This window comes from Saccopteryx bilineata, chromosome 3 (assembly GCF_036850765.1).
Source record: "Saccopteryx bilineata isolate mSacBil1 chromosome 3, mSacBil1_pri_phased_curated, whole genome shotgun sequence".
NCBI classification, from domain to species: Eukaryota; Metazoa; Chordata; class Mammalia; order Chiroptera; family Emballonuridae; genus Saccopteryx; species Saccopteryx bilineata.
The window spans coordinates 112,358,841-112,379,763 of record NC_089492.1 but is presented as its reverse complement, the minus strand read 5'-3'; the positions used below and the strand labels follow the sequence as shown (position 1 = coordinate 112,379,763).

General features: G+C 40.0%; 1 protein-coding gene and 1 pseudogene across 3 annotated transcripts in view; one reads left to right on the top strand and one right to left on the bottom strand.

Annotated features, from left to right (window-relative positions):
* Positions 1 to 731: 731 nt before the first annotated feature.
* LOC136329842 (elongation factor 1-gamma-like) lies at positions 732 to 2,410 on the bottom strand (annotated as a pseudogene).
* A 15,878-nt stretch (positions 2,411 to 18,288) lies between these two features.
* Positions 18,289 to 20,923, top strand: part of EFEMP1 (EGF containing fibulin extracellular matrix protein 1) — a 72,693-nt gene continuing 70,058 nt past the window's right edge. Inside the window, exons 1-2 of one of the 3 annotated variants that reach the window (XM_066267167.1) lie at positions 18,289 to 18,436; positions 19,704 to 19,791. In XM_066267167.1, coding sequence (XP_066123264.1) covers positions 19,711 to 19,791 — 81 coding nt within the window. In that variant the 5' untranslated portion in view covers positions 18,289 to 18,436; positions 19,704 to 19,710. Of the gene's footprint in view, positions 18,501 to 18,789; positions 18,809 to 19,703; positions 19,792 to 20,923 lie in introns of those variants that run through there. The other 2 variants (XM_066267165.1, XM_066267168.1) reach the window with 2 other exon arrangements.

The following is a 20,923-nucleotide window of genomic DNA, read 5'->3' as shown; positions in this document are numbered from 1 at the left end:
TATCCATGGTGTTATAATTTCCTGTTTACATGTTTGACACCCTTCCAGACTGTATTGTCCATAAAGGCGTGGCAGTAAACCCAATGCTGAGTACATAGCATATGATTATGTTCTAAAACATTTGTAGAAAAACTCAGGAACCAATATATTTTAAAAACGAACAATTTTTTAAATAAGTAAATAGCTCACATCCACACACACAAACCATGCAGATGATTTTACACAGACATTTGGCTAAGTTTTGCTTTCTATTCATAAAATTCAATTATAGCAACAAAATGTATTTAATAATTTCAAATAAAATGTGTTACCAGTTAATCAGCAGATAATCACCTAATTAAAACTAATCACCAAATGAAACACTTTTATCTCTGCATGGCAATAAAACCAACAATTTAGCCTACATTACTGCTTATAAATGGCTTGGCTATTTGGTTTATTTTTCATAGAATTTACTGACTTAGCAGGCTACTTGAAGAGCACATAGTCACTGGTTTTACAGTGACTTTATAATTTAAGAACAGTCTATATATCACTTTCAAATATATGACAAAGAGCTTCTTCATATAAATGTCATTTCCACAATAGTTAGACTTAATGCATTACCACTTACAAATAATAGAAAGACATGTTCACTTCAGTTGCCGAGGACTTTTGAGTTTGGTTGTAAGTTAAACATTTTGTGTTTTATTTTTCTACTATAGAAAAATAGTAGAAACTGATGCAGGCAGCTAGGCAATGACAGGAGATGTACACGTAAAAATTTTGCCCCAATTGAAGACTTTGCCTACATGCTGGAAGGCCCACTCCCAGCAAAAAGTACTCCTGAACCAGCATCTTGGTCTCCTCGCTGCCAGGATCCAATTTCCGCCATGTATATGCCTCATGGTCCACCATCCAATCTGGGCTCAGCAGAAAGGCAAGCTTCTGACCTTGGAAAACCCAGTCTCCTGAAATGAAGCTGCTATTGTTCGTTCCAAAGAGGATGACATTGGCAAAGGCTTGTCCAATTACTGGAACATTCCAGTGATGAGTTTGCAAGTCATGAAGATCTGAAGGAGCTTGTTGGGCAAGTGGTACTCTGAGTAGCACAGAGACCAGCCATCGTTATCAAAGTGCTCCCCAAAACACAATAGTGCCATTGAGAGTGTGTCCTCATAGGAGTACTTGTGCTTAAAGTCATCAACACAAAGGTATACTTCACTTACTAGGCAGGGTGCAGTGGATAGAACATCAACCTGGGACACTGAGGACACAGGTTTGAAACCCCAAGGTCAGCAGCTTGAGTGCAGGGTCGCCAGCTTGAGCGTGGGATCATATAGACATGACCTCATGGTCACTGGCTTGAAACCCAAGGTTGCTGGCTTGAGCTCAATGTTACTGGCTTAAGCAAAGAGTCAGTATCTTGACTGGATCCTCCTAGTCAAAGCACATGTGAGAAAGCAATCAATGAACAACTAAGGTGCCGCAACTATGAGTTGATGCTTCTCGTCTCTCTCCCTTCATGTCTATCTTTCCATCTCTCTCTCTCTCTCTCTCTCTCTCTCTCTCTCTCTCAGTTAAAAAACAAAACAAAACAAAACAAAACAACGTACTCTTGACCTTAGGCTCAACAGCCAGAGCTTGCTCATGCTTACATTTGTCCAACTCCTCATCAGGAACAGCTGCTTTTTTCTCCTCCTTCCACTCAGTCTGAGGTTTCTGCTTTTTTTCCCAAGACCCTTTCTTCTTCTTTGGGGTTTCCTTTTTAGACTGGCTTTCTGCAGACTTTTTAGCACCAAACTGGGCCATCTTCTCCCAGACTTTCACCTCCCCCAAGACAGTGCAGACTGGGGCTGGGCAATGCAAGTAAGGAACCAGTGGTTGGTATTGGGGATGGCCTGGCAGATGGAAGGCACCAGGAGCTGTTTATAGAGCTACAACAAGGTGCAGAAAACTGTGATGTCAGCCAGTGTCACACGTTTTCCCACCAGAAAAGTCCTTGTCTTCAAGTGAGCATCAACCAGCCCCAGAATTTGCCTCACCTCCTCCTTTGCATTCTCTGTGGCCTGCCTATTGTGGTGCCCAAGGTGGGGAACACCCAAGTACTGGCCAGGAGCACTATGTCACTATCAGCACGAAGTACACCCACTGTACCACCTAGGCCCAGCGTCTGGACTACCTCCCTGCAGCTCCTCACTGCTCACATAGTAGGCAATGGCACTACTCTCAAACATACAGAATCCATCATCACCTTCAAATGCAGGGACCTTGCCAGCAGAAAAGTTGTGAAGAAATTCAGGGTGTGCTTGGTTTTGCCAAAGTGAAAGTGGAGTAGTGTAGGGACCTGAGCCCCATGGTACTGATTGGCAATGAGGGCCTTGAACACCCTCCAGTTTTCAGGATATGTACACAGGGTCCCAGCCACCATGGTGTTTCCTCAGAAAAAGGGGAACATTGAGTGGTTTTTTGTTTTTGTTTTTAGAGACAGACAGGAAGGAAAAGAGAGAGGGAAGAGAGAGAGATGAGAGCATCAGTTGGCAGTTACATCATTTTTGTTGTTCATTGATTGCTTTTATACATGCCTTGCTCAGGGTGGGAGGCTCCAGCAGAACCAGTGACCCCTTGCCCAAGCCAGCAACCTTTGCGTTCAAGCCAGCAACCTTGGGATTATGTTAATAATCCAGTGCTCAAACTGGCAAGCTTGCACTCAAGCTAGATGAGCCCATGCTCAAGCCAGTGTCCACAGGGTCTCAAACCAAGAACTTCAGCATCCCAGGTCAACACTCTATCCACTGTGCAACCATAGATCAGGAGGAAACACTGTGTTTTTAATTTCACCATTGTCCAAATGAAAGAGTGAATCAAAAAATAAGACACAAACCCTTGTTTTCATAAATTTGCACTTAGGAACTCTAGTTATTAACATAGTAAGTAGCTAGATATTGATAAGGAAAGAGAGCAAAGGGAGTTGGGCATTATAATTTTTTTATTTTTTTTACAGAGACAGAGAGAGTCAGAGAGAGAAAGACAGAGACAGACAGACAAGAACAGAGAGAGATGAGAAGCATCAATCATTAGTTTTTCATTGCGACACCTTAGTTGTTCATTGATTGCTTTCTCATATGTGCCTTGACCATGGGGCTACAGCAGATCGAGTAACCCTTGCTCAAGCCAGCGACCTTGGGTCCAAGCTGGTGAGCTTTTGCTCAAACCAGATGAGCCTGCGCTCAAGCTGGTGTCCTTGGGGTCTCGAACCTGGGTCCTCCGCATCCCAGTCCAACACTCTATCCACTGTGCAACCGCCTGGTCAGGCAGGCATTATATTTTATAAAACTGGAAAGCCTGATTCAATAAGAAGTTTCAGCATACCATTTACTTAATTTGCTAGAAGGTTATAGCATTCATGGACTCATTTGCACATTTCAGAAACCCATTGTGCCTCAGAGTCCATTGTGCCTTTAGCCCTCGGATTCCGTTTTGAGAGGAGCTTCCCCAAGACCTTGCTGGTCCAGCGTGGGTGGTGGGTGGGGAACAAGAGCGAAATTTTTCCATTTTAAGGCATGCACAATGGAAGTATGAATGGCAGCCATAAAGATCTGTCAGTCTAGCTTAGAAAAAGAATCTGATCGGTTAATGGAAAAAACCAACACAAGCCAGCCCCCAAATAAAAGCACAGGCTTAACAGAGTGCCAGCAGTTTTTCCTTTTTCTCTGCCTTCCTCCTTGGAGACACACACTAGCCCTATTTGCTCACATGCTGCATGGATAGGAGGCCAGACACTCTCCCAATTACAAGATTTGAGCTGCATATGGACTGAACTAAATTTTTATATGGGCTGAACCATGACATAGACCAGGGGTCCCCAAATTACAGCCCGTGGGCTGCATGCAGCCCCCTGAGGCCATTTATCTGGCCCCCGCCGCACTTCCGGAAGGGGGCATCTCTTTCATTGGTGGTCAGTAAGAGGAGCACTGTATGTGGCCACAAAGCACAGCGTCGCTCATATACAGTACTACTTCCAGTGAGGCAGGACGCACGCATCATGGCTCCGGAAGCACGTCATATCACTTGTTATGGCTAGCAGTGACAAATATGGAACCGGACATTGACCATCTCATTAGCCAAAAGCAGGCCCATAGTTCCCATTGAAATACTGGTCAGTTTGTTGATTTAAATTTACTTGTTCTTTATTTTAAATATTGTATGTGTTCCCGTTTTGTTTTTTTACTTTAAAATAAGATATGTGCAGTGTGCATAGGGATTTGTTCATAGTTTTGTTTTTTTGTTGTTTGTTTTTTGTGGGGTTTTTTTTTTTTTTGTATTTTTCTTAAGTTGGAAACGGGGAGGCAGTCAGACAGACTCCCGCGTGCTCCCGACTGGGATCCACCCGGCATGCCCACCAGGGGGCGATGCTCCACTGCAATCAGAGCCATTCTAGCGCCTGAGGCAGAGGCCACAGAGCCATCCTCAGCGCCCGGGCAAACTTTGCTCCAATGGAGCCTTGGCTGCAGGAGAGGAAGAGAGAGACAGAGAGGATGGAGAGGGGGAGGGGTGGAGAAGCAGATGGGTGCTTCCCCTGCATGCCCTGGCTGGGAATCGAACCCAGAACTCCTGCATGCCAGGCCGACGCTCCACCACTGAGCTAACTAGCCAGGGCCCATAGTTTTTTTTTTATAATCCGACCCTCCAACGGTCTGAGGGACAGTGAACTGGCCCCCTATGTAAAACGTTTGGGGACCCCTGACATAGACTATCTGGACTTTGGTCTTTATACTGAGCTTAGTGAAGACAAAACTGGACTTTATCCTTGGTGAGACACAGAAATGACACATTGAATGCCTGTGAACAACCTTCCATTTCAACTCCAAATAAATCTTACTACAAAAGCTTAAGCTTCTCCAAATGCAGATCTTTGAAAATTCTTTTCTCTCAAAAAACCACATTGCTCACTTCATTCATCACCACCCTGAACACAAAACAGCATCATTGTACAAGAACCACATTTCCAATGGCATCCTAGTTGGAAAGATGAAAACATACACAAATTAATTTTATTATATTTCCAAGGTCCATGAAGCAAGAAGTTTCTTCAGGTTTTCAATATTTCAAAGAAAACAGTAGCAAAACAGAATCACAAAAGGTAGCTGATAAGCATTTGTTGAAGACAATCACTCTTGACCAGAGGATGGAAGGAAAGGAGCCATATTCTTCACACTATACTCAGGGTGTTCTGTGAGATTCTTCAACTAAACTATAGCTTCCAAGAAAACACTATTTATTCAATAATTCATCCAACACATGCTTTTAAGAACCTATTCCATGGCAAGCATGGTCACTAAGTGGAAAGGCAGAACACAGCCCCTGCCAAGGTGGAGCTTGATGCAGATGTAATGAATGTTTGACAGCAGCTTATTAGTGGGAAAAAGAAGTCTGCATCTCTAAACTCTAATACAAATAATATGATTTTACAACTTTATTCTGTTCTTATAAACCACTTCTAAGACTTGAATAGCCATCTTACAAATATGTGCGGCACGTGTCTCAAAAAATAGCTTTAATTCCTTCAGAAAGGTGTAAGTATTATCTGTTGCCCACTAAAAATTAGATTGGGCAAGAGACTGGGCTTTCTTCTTTGTATCCTCAACACCTGACCCAGGGACTGGAGCATAGCAGCCACTCAAAAAGAAACTAAGAGATAAATATTATATATAAAATCATATAAGAATGCTGTATATTATCAAGAAGAGAAAATTCCAGACCCAGTTCTGCTATTAAATGTATATGTATCTGTTTTCAAGTAAATTTCTTCATCTGTATAAAAAGGAGTGGGATTAAAACTCTAGCTCTAAAGAATAATCATAAAAAGAACATGAATGGCACAGAAGGTCAAAGAATTAAAGATCTAGGGCCTGTTTAATGTTTTGGGACCTTTGATATATATGAGAATATGGAGATGAAACAAGTCTGAAAAATGATCCTCAGGTTAAAATATAGTACACAGGAATCCAGTCCTTTTTATATGACTCCAAAATGTTTTACTTCATTTGAACTAATTCTTAACTTGTTCAACTCTAGTTTCAAGGTTCTTTATAGAAAAAAATGAGTAAGAATGAAAGGGACAAGAGTACCCTTATTTTCTGTTGTTACCTATCCTGTGTAAATCAATGATGTTGGTTTAAGAAATCTGGCTTTCCTCAGCAGCTAGAAGAAAAATGAATGAGAGGCTAAATGATGATAGGAAGAAAAGACACATAGTAGATACTATGGGGAAGAGAAGAAAAGTGATAGTGATTAGGCATACCAATAAAAGCCAGTACTTGGCAAAAATAGCAATTGTTCAAAAATTCTTGACTCTATGGTGAAAGCTCAAATCTTTTCTATCTTCATTACCAACCAACAGGTCTTCCTTGCTGACTAACATATAATTTGACATAGAGATACATATACCATGTTTTCTATTGAAATTCAGACATATAAGTTTGTTGGGTGAACAGGGTTGGAAGGTAATTTGCATTGAGAAAATGAATGCTCTGCCACGACCAGAGCCACTCTAGCGCCTGGGGCAGAGGCCAAGGAGCCATCCCCAGCGCCTGGGCCATCTTTGCTCCAATGGAGCCTTGGCTGCGGGAGGGGAAGAGAGAGACAGAGAGGAAGGGGGGGGGGGTGGAGAAGCAAATGGGCGCTTCTCCTATGTGCCCTGGCCGGGAATTGAACCCAGGTCCCCCGCACGCCAGGCCGACGCTCTACCGCTGAGCCAACCGGCCAGGGCTGGAGTAACTTTAATAACAGAGAAACCAGAAGATCAGCCCTGCCCTCCAGGGAAGAGACCGGGACAAATCCTACTCTCTGGAACAACTTAATGTCTGTGGGCCTCCACTTCTTCATGGAGGCCCCTAGAAATAACCCAAGCTTGACTTAATAACAAAGACACAGTAGTTGGGGAGGAAGATTGGAGGGTAGCAGCATGTCCTGAGATAGGATAGCGACTCAGATTTATCCTGTTGACCAAAGCCTCACACACTGATCGCTACAGAAAAGTGCCGATGAGAAAAAATTGTTTCTGCTATTGACTATGTAAATATCGATGTCCAATACAATGCCACTTTGATGCTCATGTGACAAAATATAGCTCAAGTGGGAGCAAGAGACATTTCCCTCACTTCTGCATGGGTCCAGGGCAGTTTCAGAGCATCGGAGAGTCCAAAACACAGTTCATTTTGGGAGCTTGAGGGCTGTGGCCCAACTGTGGGAGCTACATTGCCCAATGAAATACTTCAGACTTCACCTCCAAAAGAGCTATACCATTTTGCAGGTTCAGTATCTCAGCTGTCAGTAGTAGTGAGAAGGATGCGTTCATGAGCCCACATAACACCTGACCACCCCTTACTCCATCTCAGCCTGCTTTGCCTCGAAGGAGAAAATCTGGGACTTAAGGTCCTACAGTACAACAACAGACAAAAACCAGAGAACAGATTATTATTATTATTATTATTATTATTATTATCATCACTGTCGGTGTGCTGTGGCCTGGAGTAACTTTTTTTTTTTTTTGTATTTTTCTGAAGCTGGAAATGGGGAGAGACAGTCAGACAGACTCCCGCATGCGCCCAAACGGGATCCACCCGGCACGCCCACCAGGGGTGACACTCTGGCGTCGCTCTGCCACGACCAGAGCCACTCTAGCGCCTGGGGCAGAGGCCAAGGAGCCATCCCCAGCGCCTGGGCCATCTTTGCTCCAATGGAGCCTTGGCTGCGGGAGGGGAAGAGAGAGACAGAGAGGAAGGGGGGGGGTGGAGAAGCAAATGGGCGCTTCTCCTATGTGCCCTGGCCGGGAATTGAACCCAGGTCCCCCGCACGCCAGGCCGACGCTCTACCGCTGAGCCAACCAGCCAGGGCTGGAGTAACTTTAATAACAGAGAAACCAGAAGATCAGCCCTGCCCTCCAGGGAAGAGACCGAGACAAATCCTACTCTCTGGAACAACTTAATGTCTGTGGGCCTCCACTTCTTCATTTTTAAAAACAAACACATATGAAGCACGAACTAGAGCCACTCAGCTGAGAATTGAGGATATCGAGGTTAATATGACCTGGCTCTCAAGGAGCTTTTGATCCTATGAGGGAGAGAGACATACAGACGCACATACACACGAGGATCAGAGACCGTAGGTTAATGTAATGTAAACAGGAATACCAGTGTTGTTATCATAATGTAGACAAGAATTTAACCCAGTCTCTAAGTGTCATAAAATGGAAGTGATAATTTTCCTATTAAAACCAGATTTTTAATCAACTAAAATGGAGCATGATTACTACCCAGGAAATTATGGTTGTCCATCCAATTCAGTAATGACCAGAACATAGGACTAAAGTTTACTCATAAAGAAAATCAAAGATAAGCTTTATAAAACATTACACAAATGAGGAAATGTTTAAAATATAATGTCAAAAAACAAAAAATATTATGAAAAATCTTGTACATATGTATAAATGTATATGCTCCAAAATAACATTGTTGATATTTGCATATATGTAACATTTAAAATAAATATGAGTAGAAACATAAAAATCAAGAGAGAATGAATGAACATATAGACAAATCTAGAAAGAAGTACAACCAAATGTTTACAGTGGTTGTCTCTTAGGGTGATATTGCTTAAGTCATTTTCATAATGGATGGCTCTAATTTACATCTTTGTTTTTTCCTATATATTGTTAAATGTCTACATTAAGCATACATTATTTTTAATTAGAAAAATACAAATACTATTGTTCAAAAGAGTTATTAGGAAAAAGGAAACTACAGAATGTTTAGAAAAATAGTAAATTCATTTTTAAATGATACTAGATCACTGGAAAAAAGCTGCTAATCAAGTGTCACTTTTAAAATATTGTTATGTTCTTTTATTATACTTCTAATAAGTACCATTTTGTCTAAAATATAGCTGATTCATTCATTACTTTTAAATTGATATTATTAGTTAGGTTCAGCCCAGAATATCTGAGAGAATTTCAAAGAAGACTACGTGATAAAAATTTAGCATGTGTATACACCACAATCCAATTTTCTTCAATGAATAGATAGTTCTGTAGAAAAGAAAATTACCCATTAATAAAGCAAAAACTTATATTTGAGCTAAGTTTTTATATTACACAGAGAGTGAGAAAAGTCACCAGTTATTCACAGAATTTGCAAGATATTTAAAGCAGCTATCCAGAGGGTCAAGACTAAGAGTAAGTTAAACTATGTTAATACAATAAACCAAAAATTAAAAAAAAAGACTAAAAGTAAGTTTTATTTATGTATCAAAGTGGAATCAATTGAACCATGAGTCATTTTATATTATACATGGAGCTTAAACATCATCTCTCCAAAAAAAAGATGAAAAGTGTTAGGACAAAGATGACAGTTGAAGTATTTTTGGTGCTCATCACAAAACTGGTGAGTATCTAAAGTGCCAGACTATCATTGTCTCCTCAGCAACACAAAGATAAAACTATCATGATCAATTTCATCTGCCAGACAGGTGAAACCTGGGCATTAGTATAGTCTCAGGGCAGTGATCTGGAAGCTTAAAGCACGGGCAAATATAAGGGTCACTTGCCCAAGGTCTGCATAGCATAGTGGTAAGCAGAAATAATATGAAAGGTAACTTCTACAAAAGATACCAAAATCAAAGTCAGGCTGATCAGGTGAATTGTCAGTCCAAAGATGGTGTAGGCTGGGAGGAAGACTCCTGGAAAGATGCAACAGGACAAAAATCAAAACAGACAAAAGGATTCTCAGGAAAGGACAGGTGGAGAAATTTTCTGAGGCAGAGTGCATTCTGCATAAAGATTCATAGAGGACATTCTGCAATGTGGGCTGGAAGAGAGGTGGACAAACACAGTCCCTTAACAAGGGACTTCAATAAGACCACAGCTTAGTAGAAGAGAGAGATGCCATCCATTTAATTCTTCACATGTACATATCAGTTCCAGCAACAGCTCCCAAAGCCTGGAAACAGGCCCCGGTCAAATGCTCAATTCATGTTATATGAATGAATGATGATAATGAAGATTACGTCAAATACACAAAAGAAACTGTAGACAAAGAGATAAGGCAGGGAAGTGGAATGCTTCAAAGATGAGATGTCAAGAAACCTGGTTCTAGTCCTTGGCTCTACCAAACTAAGGTTAACTTGGACAAGTCATCGAAGCTCCAAGTTTCACAATGGGGAGTTGGAGCAGATGGTTGCCCTTTTTCTTATTTCTCCTTTTCACCATAAAATGAATTTGTTTATCTTAAGTCAGATTGAAAAGTGCTTTCTGATCCTGCTATTTTTTCAACTAAACTGAACAAATTCAAGTGTTTTATAACTCTTGACCCTTTTAAAAATTAACTACAATTGAAGTATCTGCTTGAACTGAGTTGTTTGAAAATACAAAACATTTAAATCTAAATATCCTTGCAATATCTCCCTTTGAATGTGTAAACTTTTAACCTCTTATCTTGAATAGAGTTTCCACATTTGCCCTATTTAATCAACAAAAGAAAGTCAGATATGTCATTTCTTGTATTTTTTCCATTAACAGTATACTATAATTCTAAGTAGAAAGGGTTTTGTTGTTGTTGTTTTGCCTTTTTATCTTCTACAGTGAGAAAGAAGTTAATGCTAATTTTATGCCTTAAAATTCCTCTAAAAGCAGAAAGAAAATAGCTTCCATTCTGTTTTAGGCTTTGGTCTAAGGTAGTTAATTCCATTGCTATAGGATATGACATACTAAGAAAAAAAATTATGTCAGTATTACTATTGCTATTACATACTTTTTAAAATTCTAGATTTCAACATTCATAAAGTCTTTGACTTTGTTTGAACCATTGCTCCTTAAAAATTAAATATTTTTGAAGACATTTAAAAATTAGTTTTGGTCTCTGTAATCAGTACCAAGGTACAAGATTAAGTATTCACAAAAAATGAGGAGGATTCTCTATTTTAATAATAATCCACAAAGTGAAGGAAAAAATAATTCAAGTAAGGTGAAATAAAGTTGGAAATTAGAACACCAAAAATTCTAAAGGTCAACAAAAAATAAAAAGATTCCAAACTAGCAAAAGTGGGAGAGTGATAATCCATTTCTTTAAGTTACATATTGAAATAAAATTACTATTTTCAGAGTATTACTTCTAATCTTATGCTCAATAAGATAATCATTTTAAAACCCATCAGCCTTGTTTAGCCAAATAAAGGTCCAGAAAAGCTAAATGTGAAAGGAGAGAGGAACTTGTAGCTAAAAACAAAATAAACCTTCACATCTGTGTCTGCATCTGAAGTTGCTCTGTAAGATCTGATAACTTATTAGAAAGCAATCCTTTTTGCAAGACAATAGATTTACATCATACATTTTATCTCTCCATGGAAACTCTAATTACTGGTTCCAATCATTTCTGATTGATTTGCTTTTTATTCATCCAAGGTATTCTCTGTTCTATGATGAAATCAGCCTTCAATAAAATTCCAAAAATTTCAGAACAATTTACAAGCTCCAGATGACTGAAAGTTTTCTCATGTCTATTTGGCATTCGAGAACAGAGTGTCACCAAATATATTCAGAAGAAGAATACATCTGGCACTCACTAAAACAAAGAACTCACCAATGACATACTTGAGGCAAATTAATGTCACATAAATGCAAATTTGCCAATATGCTTTGAGGCCAAAGCTGCAATCCAACTCCCATGTATTTCAATGAATCCTCTTGTAAGGCACAGGCCACCAGTCACATGGGTTAATGTTTGGGGGTATTTCAGAAATCAATTTAAAAAATACACATTATCTTCTGTGTGCAGGTTCATAATAGTACGTGTGTGTGTGTGTGTGTGTGTGTTAGAAAAGACTTAGCATCTGCTGAAAACCCACTTAACTTAATCTTTTCTCTTAGCCTTATGCTGACTTCAATTCAGTAACAAAGACAAGATAGAATCAAAGAATTTTAGCACTAAAAAAAATTAGAAGCTATCTCTTCCAAGAGCATGTTTAAATAATGGCAAGTAAAACAGAAATCCATATGTATATATGGATATTCACCAGAAGAGTATCTTCATGGATAATAATGGGAAATTTACCTTTTCAAACGTATTGAATTTTTAAAGCATCGATATGAAAGCAGCCCCAAAATAATTTAATCAGCATTATTTTTGCAAGAGTAACATACAGAGTTACAATAGTCAGTGATCTATTTTTTTAAATAATGCTACCAAGAATACTATTACTTAAAAAATGGACTCTTACTTACTTAATGAAAGGCAAAGGCTTATACGGCGAGTTTTGTCTCTAGCACTGGCTTCTCTTTCAACAGCTTTATAAGGAAATATACAGTACTTTTACAAACCAACTGAACCCATATATTGCCTCTTTTGGCTACATGGCCAGGAATTATAAGCTAATTCTACAATTCATGTCTTGGTCTCTAGAATGTCAGGGATACCCACTGGGCTCAGTTATTAGCCTGCATCTTAATCAGCCACTCTGAGAACTGAGCCACACTGATAAGATATCTTTGATTCAGACATACACTTCAAAGCATATGGAAAATCAAAGTACAATGAAAGGTCATCTCTGAATCTCTTCTAAAATTGTGATTCCCCCCCCTCCCCACCAGACAGAATTTCAAATCTTTAAAATCTCAGTTTCCCCTGAACTCACAGCAATTCAGCAAGGGGAGTTTATGCAATCTCCAGTTGAAGTCTGCTCCATCTATTATCCATTTGCATCTCTGTAATTGTACTACATTAAAGAAATCATCCATGTCTTTCTTCTGTCCTTGCAATACTAAATTCAGCTGGTGGTGAGGAGCGAGTAACATAGTGAAGCACTGAGAGCAGGCGTTCAGCATCACACAGCCTGCGGCTGAATCCCCAGCTCTGCGGCTCACTAGCTATATGACCAGGGCAAGTTACTAAACTGCTCTGTGCCTCAATTTCATGAATAATAGTTTTGCTGAGTTGTTACCTATGAAATACTTAGTTTCTGACACAGTGTAAGTACTACATAAGTGTTAGTTCTTAGTATTTATTATCAGTAAGAAAGTATAATTTTTATAAGTCACTTGAAATTCAAACACTTAATATCTCTGAGCCATGTATTCCAAAAATACCATCAGCTCAGGATGTTGTTTAATATGGTGTCACACATTTTTAATACCCAGTCATCAAACTGCTTCAAATTAAATGTCCAAACCTTGCTTCTTCTAAATATCTCATAAACTAGAAATTGTTACTAAAAAAACTGTGAAGAAAAATTTCAATCTTAATAAATTCTTCTTTTGTATCATACAATGAATCTGATTTACTAAACTCACAGCATAAACTAAATGACAGGTCACTGTAATTAATAATAGCAACAGCAGCAATAGGTGCATGCAAGAAACTATACTAAGGGCTTTATGTGTATTCTTCTATTTAATACTCATAAAACCTCTATGAGACAAGAATTATCATTATCCCCACTTTACAGGTGAGGAAACTGAGGCCCAAAGAGATTAATTAACTTAGTTCCCAAGTTCATACAATCAGTGAGTGGCACAGTCAAGACTTGAACGCAGGCTCCCTGGATCCAGGCCCAATACTACACTGCCCCCTCATTGGGGGTTTTCTTAAGGTATAGCTAGTATTTCTGAGCTAATCATTGTGGCTATCAGATATCTGATATTATTGGCAGATCCTAGGCCACATGCTAATGCAAAAAAATAGTCCAAGGAAAACTAAGCTTCATATAAACCATATCAATTGAATATACTCTAAGCCAAACTGTGGTGTCTATATTCAAGGATAGTAAAAATCAGTAAGCAAAGGATATAAATGAAATAAGGGCTCAGGGTGGATGCCCCAGCTTCTAGCCTACTTTGTAGTCACAGAGGCAGGCCTAAATTCTAGAAGACTTGCCCATGCAGAACAGGTCGTCTTCCAGTCAGAGGCACCTGGAATTGTTTCTATGCCTAGCCTCACCAGCACACAGAAACAACTTAAACCACTACAGAATACAATAATTCTGCCATAGTACCAGGCCTAATTGCCAGTTTCTGAGCCTTGACAGTTTAGTTGTTCTGGCACTGGGCCATTTCTACTTATTTTTAGGACTAGGCGTTTTCCCTTTGGGAAATTTAGGAGCATTCTAGACAGACCTGGTCAAGGTACACCCTTATAAGGGTTGGTTTCCAAGGGAAAATCAGGCTATTTACTAGTAGAAGAAGGAAGAAATGAAAAACAGGCAAAACTGATGTGATAAATTAAGGATAAGTTACAGGTAAGTTACAATGTGATAATAACAGGTAAGTACAGTATAACAACTACAGTTAAATGTATTTACCCTACTCAACATTTATGCAGCACTGACTCAGACAAGTTTAGTAACTACCACGGTTACCCAGCTAGAGCACTGCAAAGTCCAAGCAAGAACTCGGGAATACCAGTCCTGCTTTCTACCTACTTACTATACCTTTCCTCTACACAAACCTTTAGGTTTGCCTAGGACTGAGGGATTTCCCAGGACACAGAAATTTCATTGCAAAACCTGGAAAAGTCCTCAAAAATCAGGGCCACATTTTTACTTTCATGGTCCCTAGACATGTTTGTCTTCATGGGTCCTTCCCTTCATAAAAAAAATTATATTTTACAACTACAGTGGTATAAAGAAAAAAATAATTCAAGCTGGACGATATCCACTTTTCTCTTCTGACTTTAAAAGAAATTAAAACATTATGATGTACCCCTAAAAGTATCATGGGTCCAAGGGCAGTGAACAGTCCATCGTGGATCCAGGTTCTCTCCACGCTGGCCACACAGAGAGCACGTGTCCCTTTCATGCTCAGGCTGGCTTGCCACTGGGTTGTAACATGCCTGCCAGTAACAGGAAGCAAACGGCTCCATCATTCTCCCGCACTTTGAGTTTGGAAAGACTTTCCCTAACTATGAAAAAGAAGTCTTGACCTCAATTCTGAGTGGTCTGAAGTAAGACAATGGGCTCCCCTAAACAATAGTTGGAGAATGCATTACTGCTGTTATTATCTTTAGACTAGTCAGGAGATACCCTTTTTTAGGAATAGGAATGATACCTAAATAATACTTGGTTATGTTACAGTGGAGGAATGGTCTACTACAACCCCTCATACCCTGCAGTCTAATATCTCAGTACGGCCATTCACACGTATCGGGTATTTGTCATGAGTTTCTCACTCAGTCCTCACAACATTAAAAAGCAGATAATGCTTATCCTCCCCATTTTACAGAAACAGGAACTGAACTCAAAAAGAGCATAAAAGATTTGCCCAAGGTAAGATTTTTTTAAAAAAAATAGTACATATAAAGGACAAAACGTAAAATTAAAAAATTAGTTTTCATCAAAATCAAAAATGCTTGCTCTAAAAGACAACATTAAGAAAATGAAAAGACAAGGCAAAGACTGAGAAAAAATATTTAAAAAAATATATATCTGGCCCTGGCTGAATGGCTCGGTTGGTTAAGAGCATCATCCCGAAGCACAGAGGCTGCCAGTTTGATCCTTGGTCAGGGCACATATAAGAACAAGTTGATGTTCTTGTTCTCACTCTCTCTCTCCCTTCCCCTTCCTCTAAAATCAGTAAAATAACTCAGATATATATATATATATATATACACATACACATATACAAATACAGATATATATATATATATATATATATCTGACAAAGGACTTAAAGAAAGGCTGCGTATCTATTTTAAAACCATTACAACTAATAATATACCAAAAACAATAAAGAAGTGATTTAAAGATTCAAATGGACTCTTCACAAAAGAGGATATATTGATGGACAATAAGCATATTAAAAATGCTCAACATCACTATCCGTCAGAGAAATGCAAAATAAAACCATAATAAGAGATCGCTTACACACCCCCAATAATGGCTAACATTATAAATGATTGACAATACTAGGTACAAGCAAGTATGTGGAGCAAATGGAATCCCACACATTACTGACAGGAAGATAATATAATACAGTCACTTTGGGAAACAGTTGGACACTTTCCTGTAAGGTTAAACATAACCCTACCATATGATCCAGCAGCTCTACTCCTAAGTATTTACCTAAAAGAACAGAAAACATGTCCACACAAAGATTTCTATGTGAATGTACATGACAGCTTTATTCATAAACAATCCAAATATCTATCAACAGATGAACAGGTAAACAAATCAAGGTATGTCCACACAATGAAATACAGCCCAGCAACAAAAAGGAATGAAATTCTGATGCACCTAACAGAAAGGATGCATTTGAAAACATGCTGAGTAAAGGAAGACGACACAAAAGAGTACATACTCTGTGATTCCATTTATATAACTTATGCTGAGAAAAGACTGCAGAGGAGCAAGGGTGTAAGCAGTGTAAGCAGGGAGACCTATTAGGAGGCTGTTGTAATAATCCAAGTGGAAGATGACAGTGTCTTAAGCCATGGTGCTCATAAAAGAATTGATAAGAAGTGGTCTGATTCTGAATATATTTTAAAGATGAAGCCAACAGAGTTTTCTAAAGAACTAAATGCAGGCTGTGTGAGAAAAAAAATCATGGATAGCTCCATTGGTTAGAGCATCACCCCTATATTTAAAGGTTGTAGGTTTGATCCCCAGTCAGGGCACATACAGAAACCGAGTGATGTTTCTGTCTCTTTCTCTCCTTTTCTCTCTAAAATCAATAAAAACAAAAGAAGGAAAGAAAAAAGGAATTCATGGGATGATTCTATCACATTGAACCTAAACAAATGCAAAGATGACATTGTTTTTGATTGAGATGGTGAAGCAGGTGGATAGATAGAGTAGGTTGGGAAAGAAGATGAAATTTGGGGGGTTTTAACTTACTATTTCTGAGGAAAGGGTTGAAGATAGGTTGAAAGAATTTGAAAATAAATTTTTAAAAATAGACAAATCTTTTTTTTTAATAAATTTTTATTAATGTTAATGGGATGACATTAATAATTCAGGGTACATATATTCAAAGAAAACATGTTTAGGTTATCTTCTCATTAAATTATGTTGCATACCCCTCGCCCAGAGTCAGATTAGACAAATCTTTTTACTGTACAAAATCAAACATCTAGTTTTTAAAGAAGTTTGGAGGTCATTAGTGACTAGAAAAACAAACCTATTTGAATTTTGGTAGTAGAAGTCTTCAATACTTTTAGCTAAACCCCGTATAGTTAAGTAAGCTTCAGGGCCGAGAAACTCCTCTGATCTTGCCCAATATTCTGTGGCTTGCAACCAAACTGGGAAGGTATGGGTAACCCACCGGACACCCCAAAGATAAGGAGACAGGATTCTACGTTAACGGCCTGTTTCTTGAACTATCTACCACTTACCCACAGCAGAAAAGGAAACGGAGCTGTTCCTCTACCTCCCACCCTCACCTCCAGCTCTAGGTCAAAATCCTTAATACCTTCAGTATACACTTTATCTCATTCATGAAATTGTATTTGGCTGTGTGCTTCTTAGAAGACATGACCGCCTTGGAAGCAAATTTGTAATCTGATTTTAGAGTTGGAGACTTCAGAGATAACTGCAAATCTGTGTGGTATGATTTGAAGAAGCCAGAAAAAAATTTTTTTTCTCTCTAGATTCCTGAAATTCCACCATTAGTATGAAACGTGAGAGTGAAATGCCCAACTTAGAATGGCCAGTATTGGAAACTCCCACAAGCGAACCAGTAGAAGCCCATACAAAAGGGAGGTTTGAGAGACCAAAAACCAACCCCACTCACAATTTTGTTAGTGTGAGTTCTACTTGGCCCATTCCCAACACCTGGAACGTAATGGGTCGCAAATATTTGGATGAATGATCTTTCTGCATTTGAGGAAGCTGGCCTTCCCTCACTACAAAAAGTAAACAAAAAGTATCTAAAAGAAAAAGACAAAAGAATCGGTTCCATGAATGGAATTAATTTACTCTTCTAGAATTCACTAACTGGAAAAAAAGTAATCAATTTCCCAGAACCCTCAGAAGCTCTCCTCGAGAGATGTTTTCCCTTCCACAGGCACCAGAAACTGCCCAAGAGGCTGGAGCATCACCAAGGCTGATTCAAACCCCAGATATCCTACGCCAAATGTGCCACCCTTGGCCTGAAGTTCCGGCGCGTCTGGGAACTGTCGAGGAGGGACTGGCAAAGAAGGGCAGGTGGGGTGGCGGAGAGTGCCCGAGTGGAGGGGGCGCGGACCCAGCTGCGCAGCGCGCTCTGCCGCGGGCTTGCAGTGCTTGGCTCAGCCCACGCGCCTCCCTCAGCTCTCTCCTCCGCCCCCCTTCGCCCTCCCCCTTTCCCTCCCTTTCTCCTCCTCCTCCTCCTGCCGCTGCGGCTGCTGCCAGACCTCGCCAGTTCAGACCCACGGGGCTGCCCTCCCCTGCGCTCTACCCTCGCTGCCCGGGTCCGGAGCGCAGCGCGGCCGCGCAGGTAGGAGCCCCGACACAGGGGATCACACCATTGCGCCAGTGGCTGCAGGGCCGCGCGCCGGCGAGTAAGTGGGGGTGACCTGAGGGGTGCAGTGTACCCGATCACTGCCCGAGACGGTGCAGGATCTCTCAGGCAGAAAGGGAGGTGGAGGTGTGCGATCTCGGAATGCGATCTGTCAGCATGTGCGAGTACAAGGGTGACATCTGTTTGTATGGGCATGTGTGTACGCGCCGACAATCATCAGACAGGGCTTTGCCCATAAACGAGGTTTGGGAAATTTCAGGGGTCTAATGTGCGAGATTTTAAGACGCACCTGGATTCCACCGGAACTGGTTAGAAGATGGAGCGCTGAGCAGCTCCCGGGACTAACTTGTTAGTTTACTGTTAAAAAAAAGGGGGGGGGGGAGGGGACTTCATTTCCCTGGGGGCGTCAGGCCGATCACCCCGAAACTTGTACCTAGGGCTTCGGTGTGGTCCCCAGTACCGGCCCTAGACAGCCCCAGTTCTGAAGGTAGCATGTCGAGGACCGAGGGACTAATACGGCACAAGAGAATCAGACGCGCCTTCGCACAACCTGGCGCTTTTGAACAAAGCTGTGCGCAGACCACTTGAGAGTTTGTGCTGGGGGATGTGAGAAGGAGCTCTGAGAAGCAGGTATTCTACTAGATGTGGGAGGAGATTGACCCAGGAGTTCTGTTTTTGGTGTTTTGTTTTGTTTTGTTTTTAAGTTTAAGGCCACGGTAATTCATATTGGTTCATAGGTATTTCTACTGAGCTGTGAAAACATTACTTCACTAGATGGAGGAAAGCTTATAGTGAAAAGCCTTAACGTTCAAGGGAATAGGAGATTTGCTGCGCCACCTCCACTCTCGCAAGATAAATAGATAGGAAGATGATAGATAAATACATTTTTTAAATGCACCGTCTCCTTTGAAAGTAATTACCCTCTACTTTGTCCTTCTGTCCGCGTTCTGGAGCCTGTTGTGTAGGTGTTGTGTAGTATGAAAGGTACACTGTATGTCCTTTGTGTATATTGAACACAGCCCGATGAAGTGAAATGTAATTCGGCAGCCCTGTTACAGACTTTGGTGCCTCGTTTGGCCACGGGAAGGTGGGGGGGGGGGGGAGAAAGTACATTGGAAGTTGGGTATGGTGGAGCCTCAGCTCCGTCCGCCCTCCCTTCCTCGCATGTTACTTCACAGCTAAACTTTTGTTATTTACCCCGCAGCTGATACTAAACATCGATTTGTCCTGTGTTTTCTTTGAGATTCACGATGTTGAAAGCCCTTTTCCTAAGTATGCTGACTCTGGCGCTGGTCGAGGCACAGGACACAGAGGAAACCATCACATATACGGTAAGGGGTGATGGAATTTGAGATAAGTGCGGTTCAAAGGGATTCTGTGACACAAGAGAGACTTTATCCACTTCTGCCAGTGTATGTGAGCTGCACTGTGTAGAGGGTGATATGTTAAACAACACGTTAGCATGCTTCACGTTTAAGATTCCTTACTGCCAGTAGTCCTTTCAAAAGTTCATTTGGATCACCAATTGAAATAGGCACCAAAATATGATGATTTGTGCAAGACCAGAAAAACCAAAGTAAGCTACATGTTTCTAACACATTCAATAAATTAATGGGTGTAAGGAATTGGAAAACCTGGATTCTTACATACATAAGAACACTTCGCTTCATTTGTGCATGAAACTTACATTCTCAGGTAAGTGGCTTTTATTGACTTTACAAAGGCTACCACTCATTTTTAGTATAACTGATAACTCATAGAAATGCCCTTGAGATAAATTTTATGTGTTACCAGGACATGGCATTTGTTCAAGTGGTTTCAAAATGCACTGGATGAAATTTGATTTTACATTTTCTAATTAGCCTATTAATTTTTCCAGATAATATTTGATTAATTAGTTAACTTCATGGGTACAAGCAATGTTTACTAAAATACTGAAAATATTATCTGACCTCTCCCACTTCCAGGAATGGATGTGGTGAGAAGAAAGGGCAGTACCTACCTCACTTTTGGTGAGTTTGCACCTCTGTTTTGTATTTTCTACTCTTTAATCAGTGTTGTGAGGCAAATGACATTTGTCCTGGATCAGAATATGAAAAACATATTTTTTTTACTTGTTCCCAATTTAAAATTAAGTAATCCTACTCAGAAGAATGTGAAAAATGTTTTAAATAAAACTCTTAAAAGTGAGCTAATGTCAATTACTGATAATAAACATTATCTCACTTTTTTGGTACCATATTATCTCTAGAATGTTAGTATTCATCTGGCAAATGTTTCTTGTTGTTGTTCTGATCAACTATAAATCAAATAGGGTTTAATATAAATATTTTGTTAACTTAATGGTAAATGTAATTGCTTCCTCTGCTGAAGATAAATAAAGCAAGAGAAATGAATACATGTGTTGTTTATCTTCCAATGAAAATGTTTTGTTATTCAGGCTAAACTTACTACCTTCTTAGG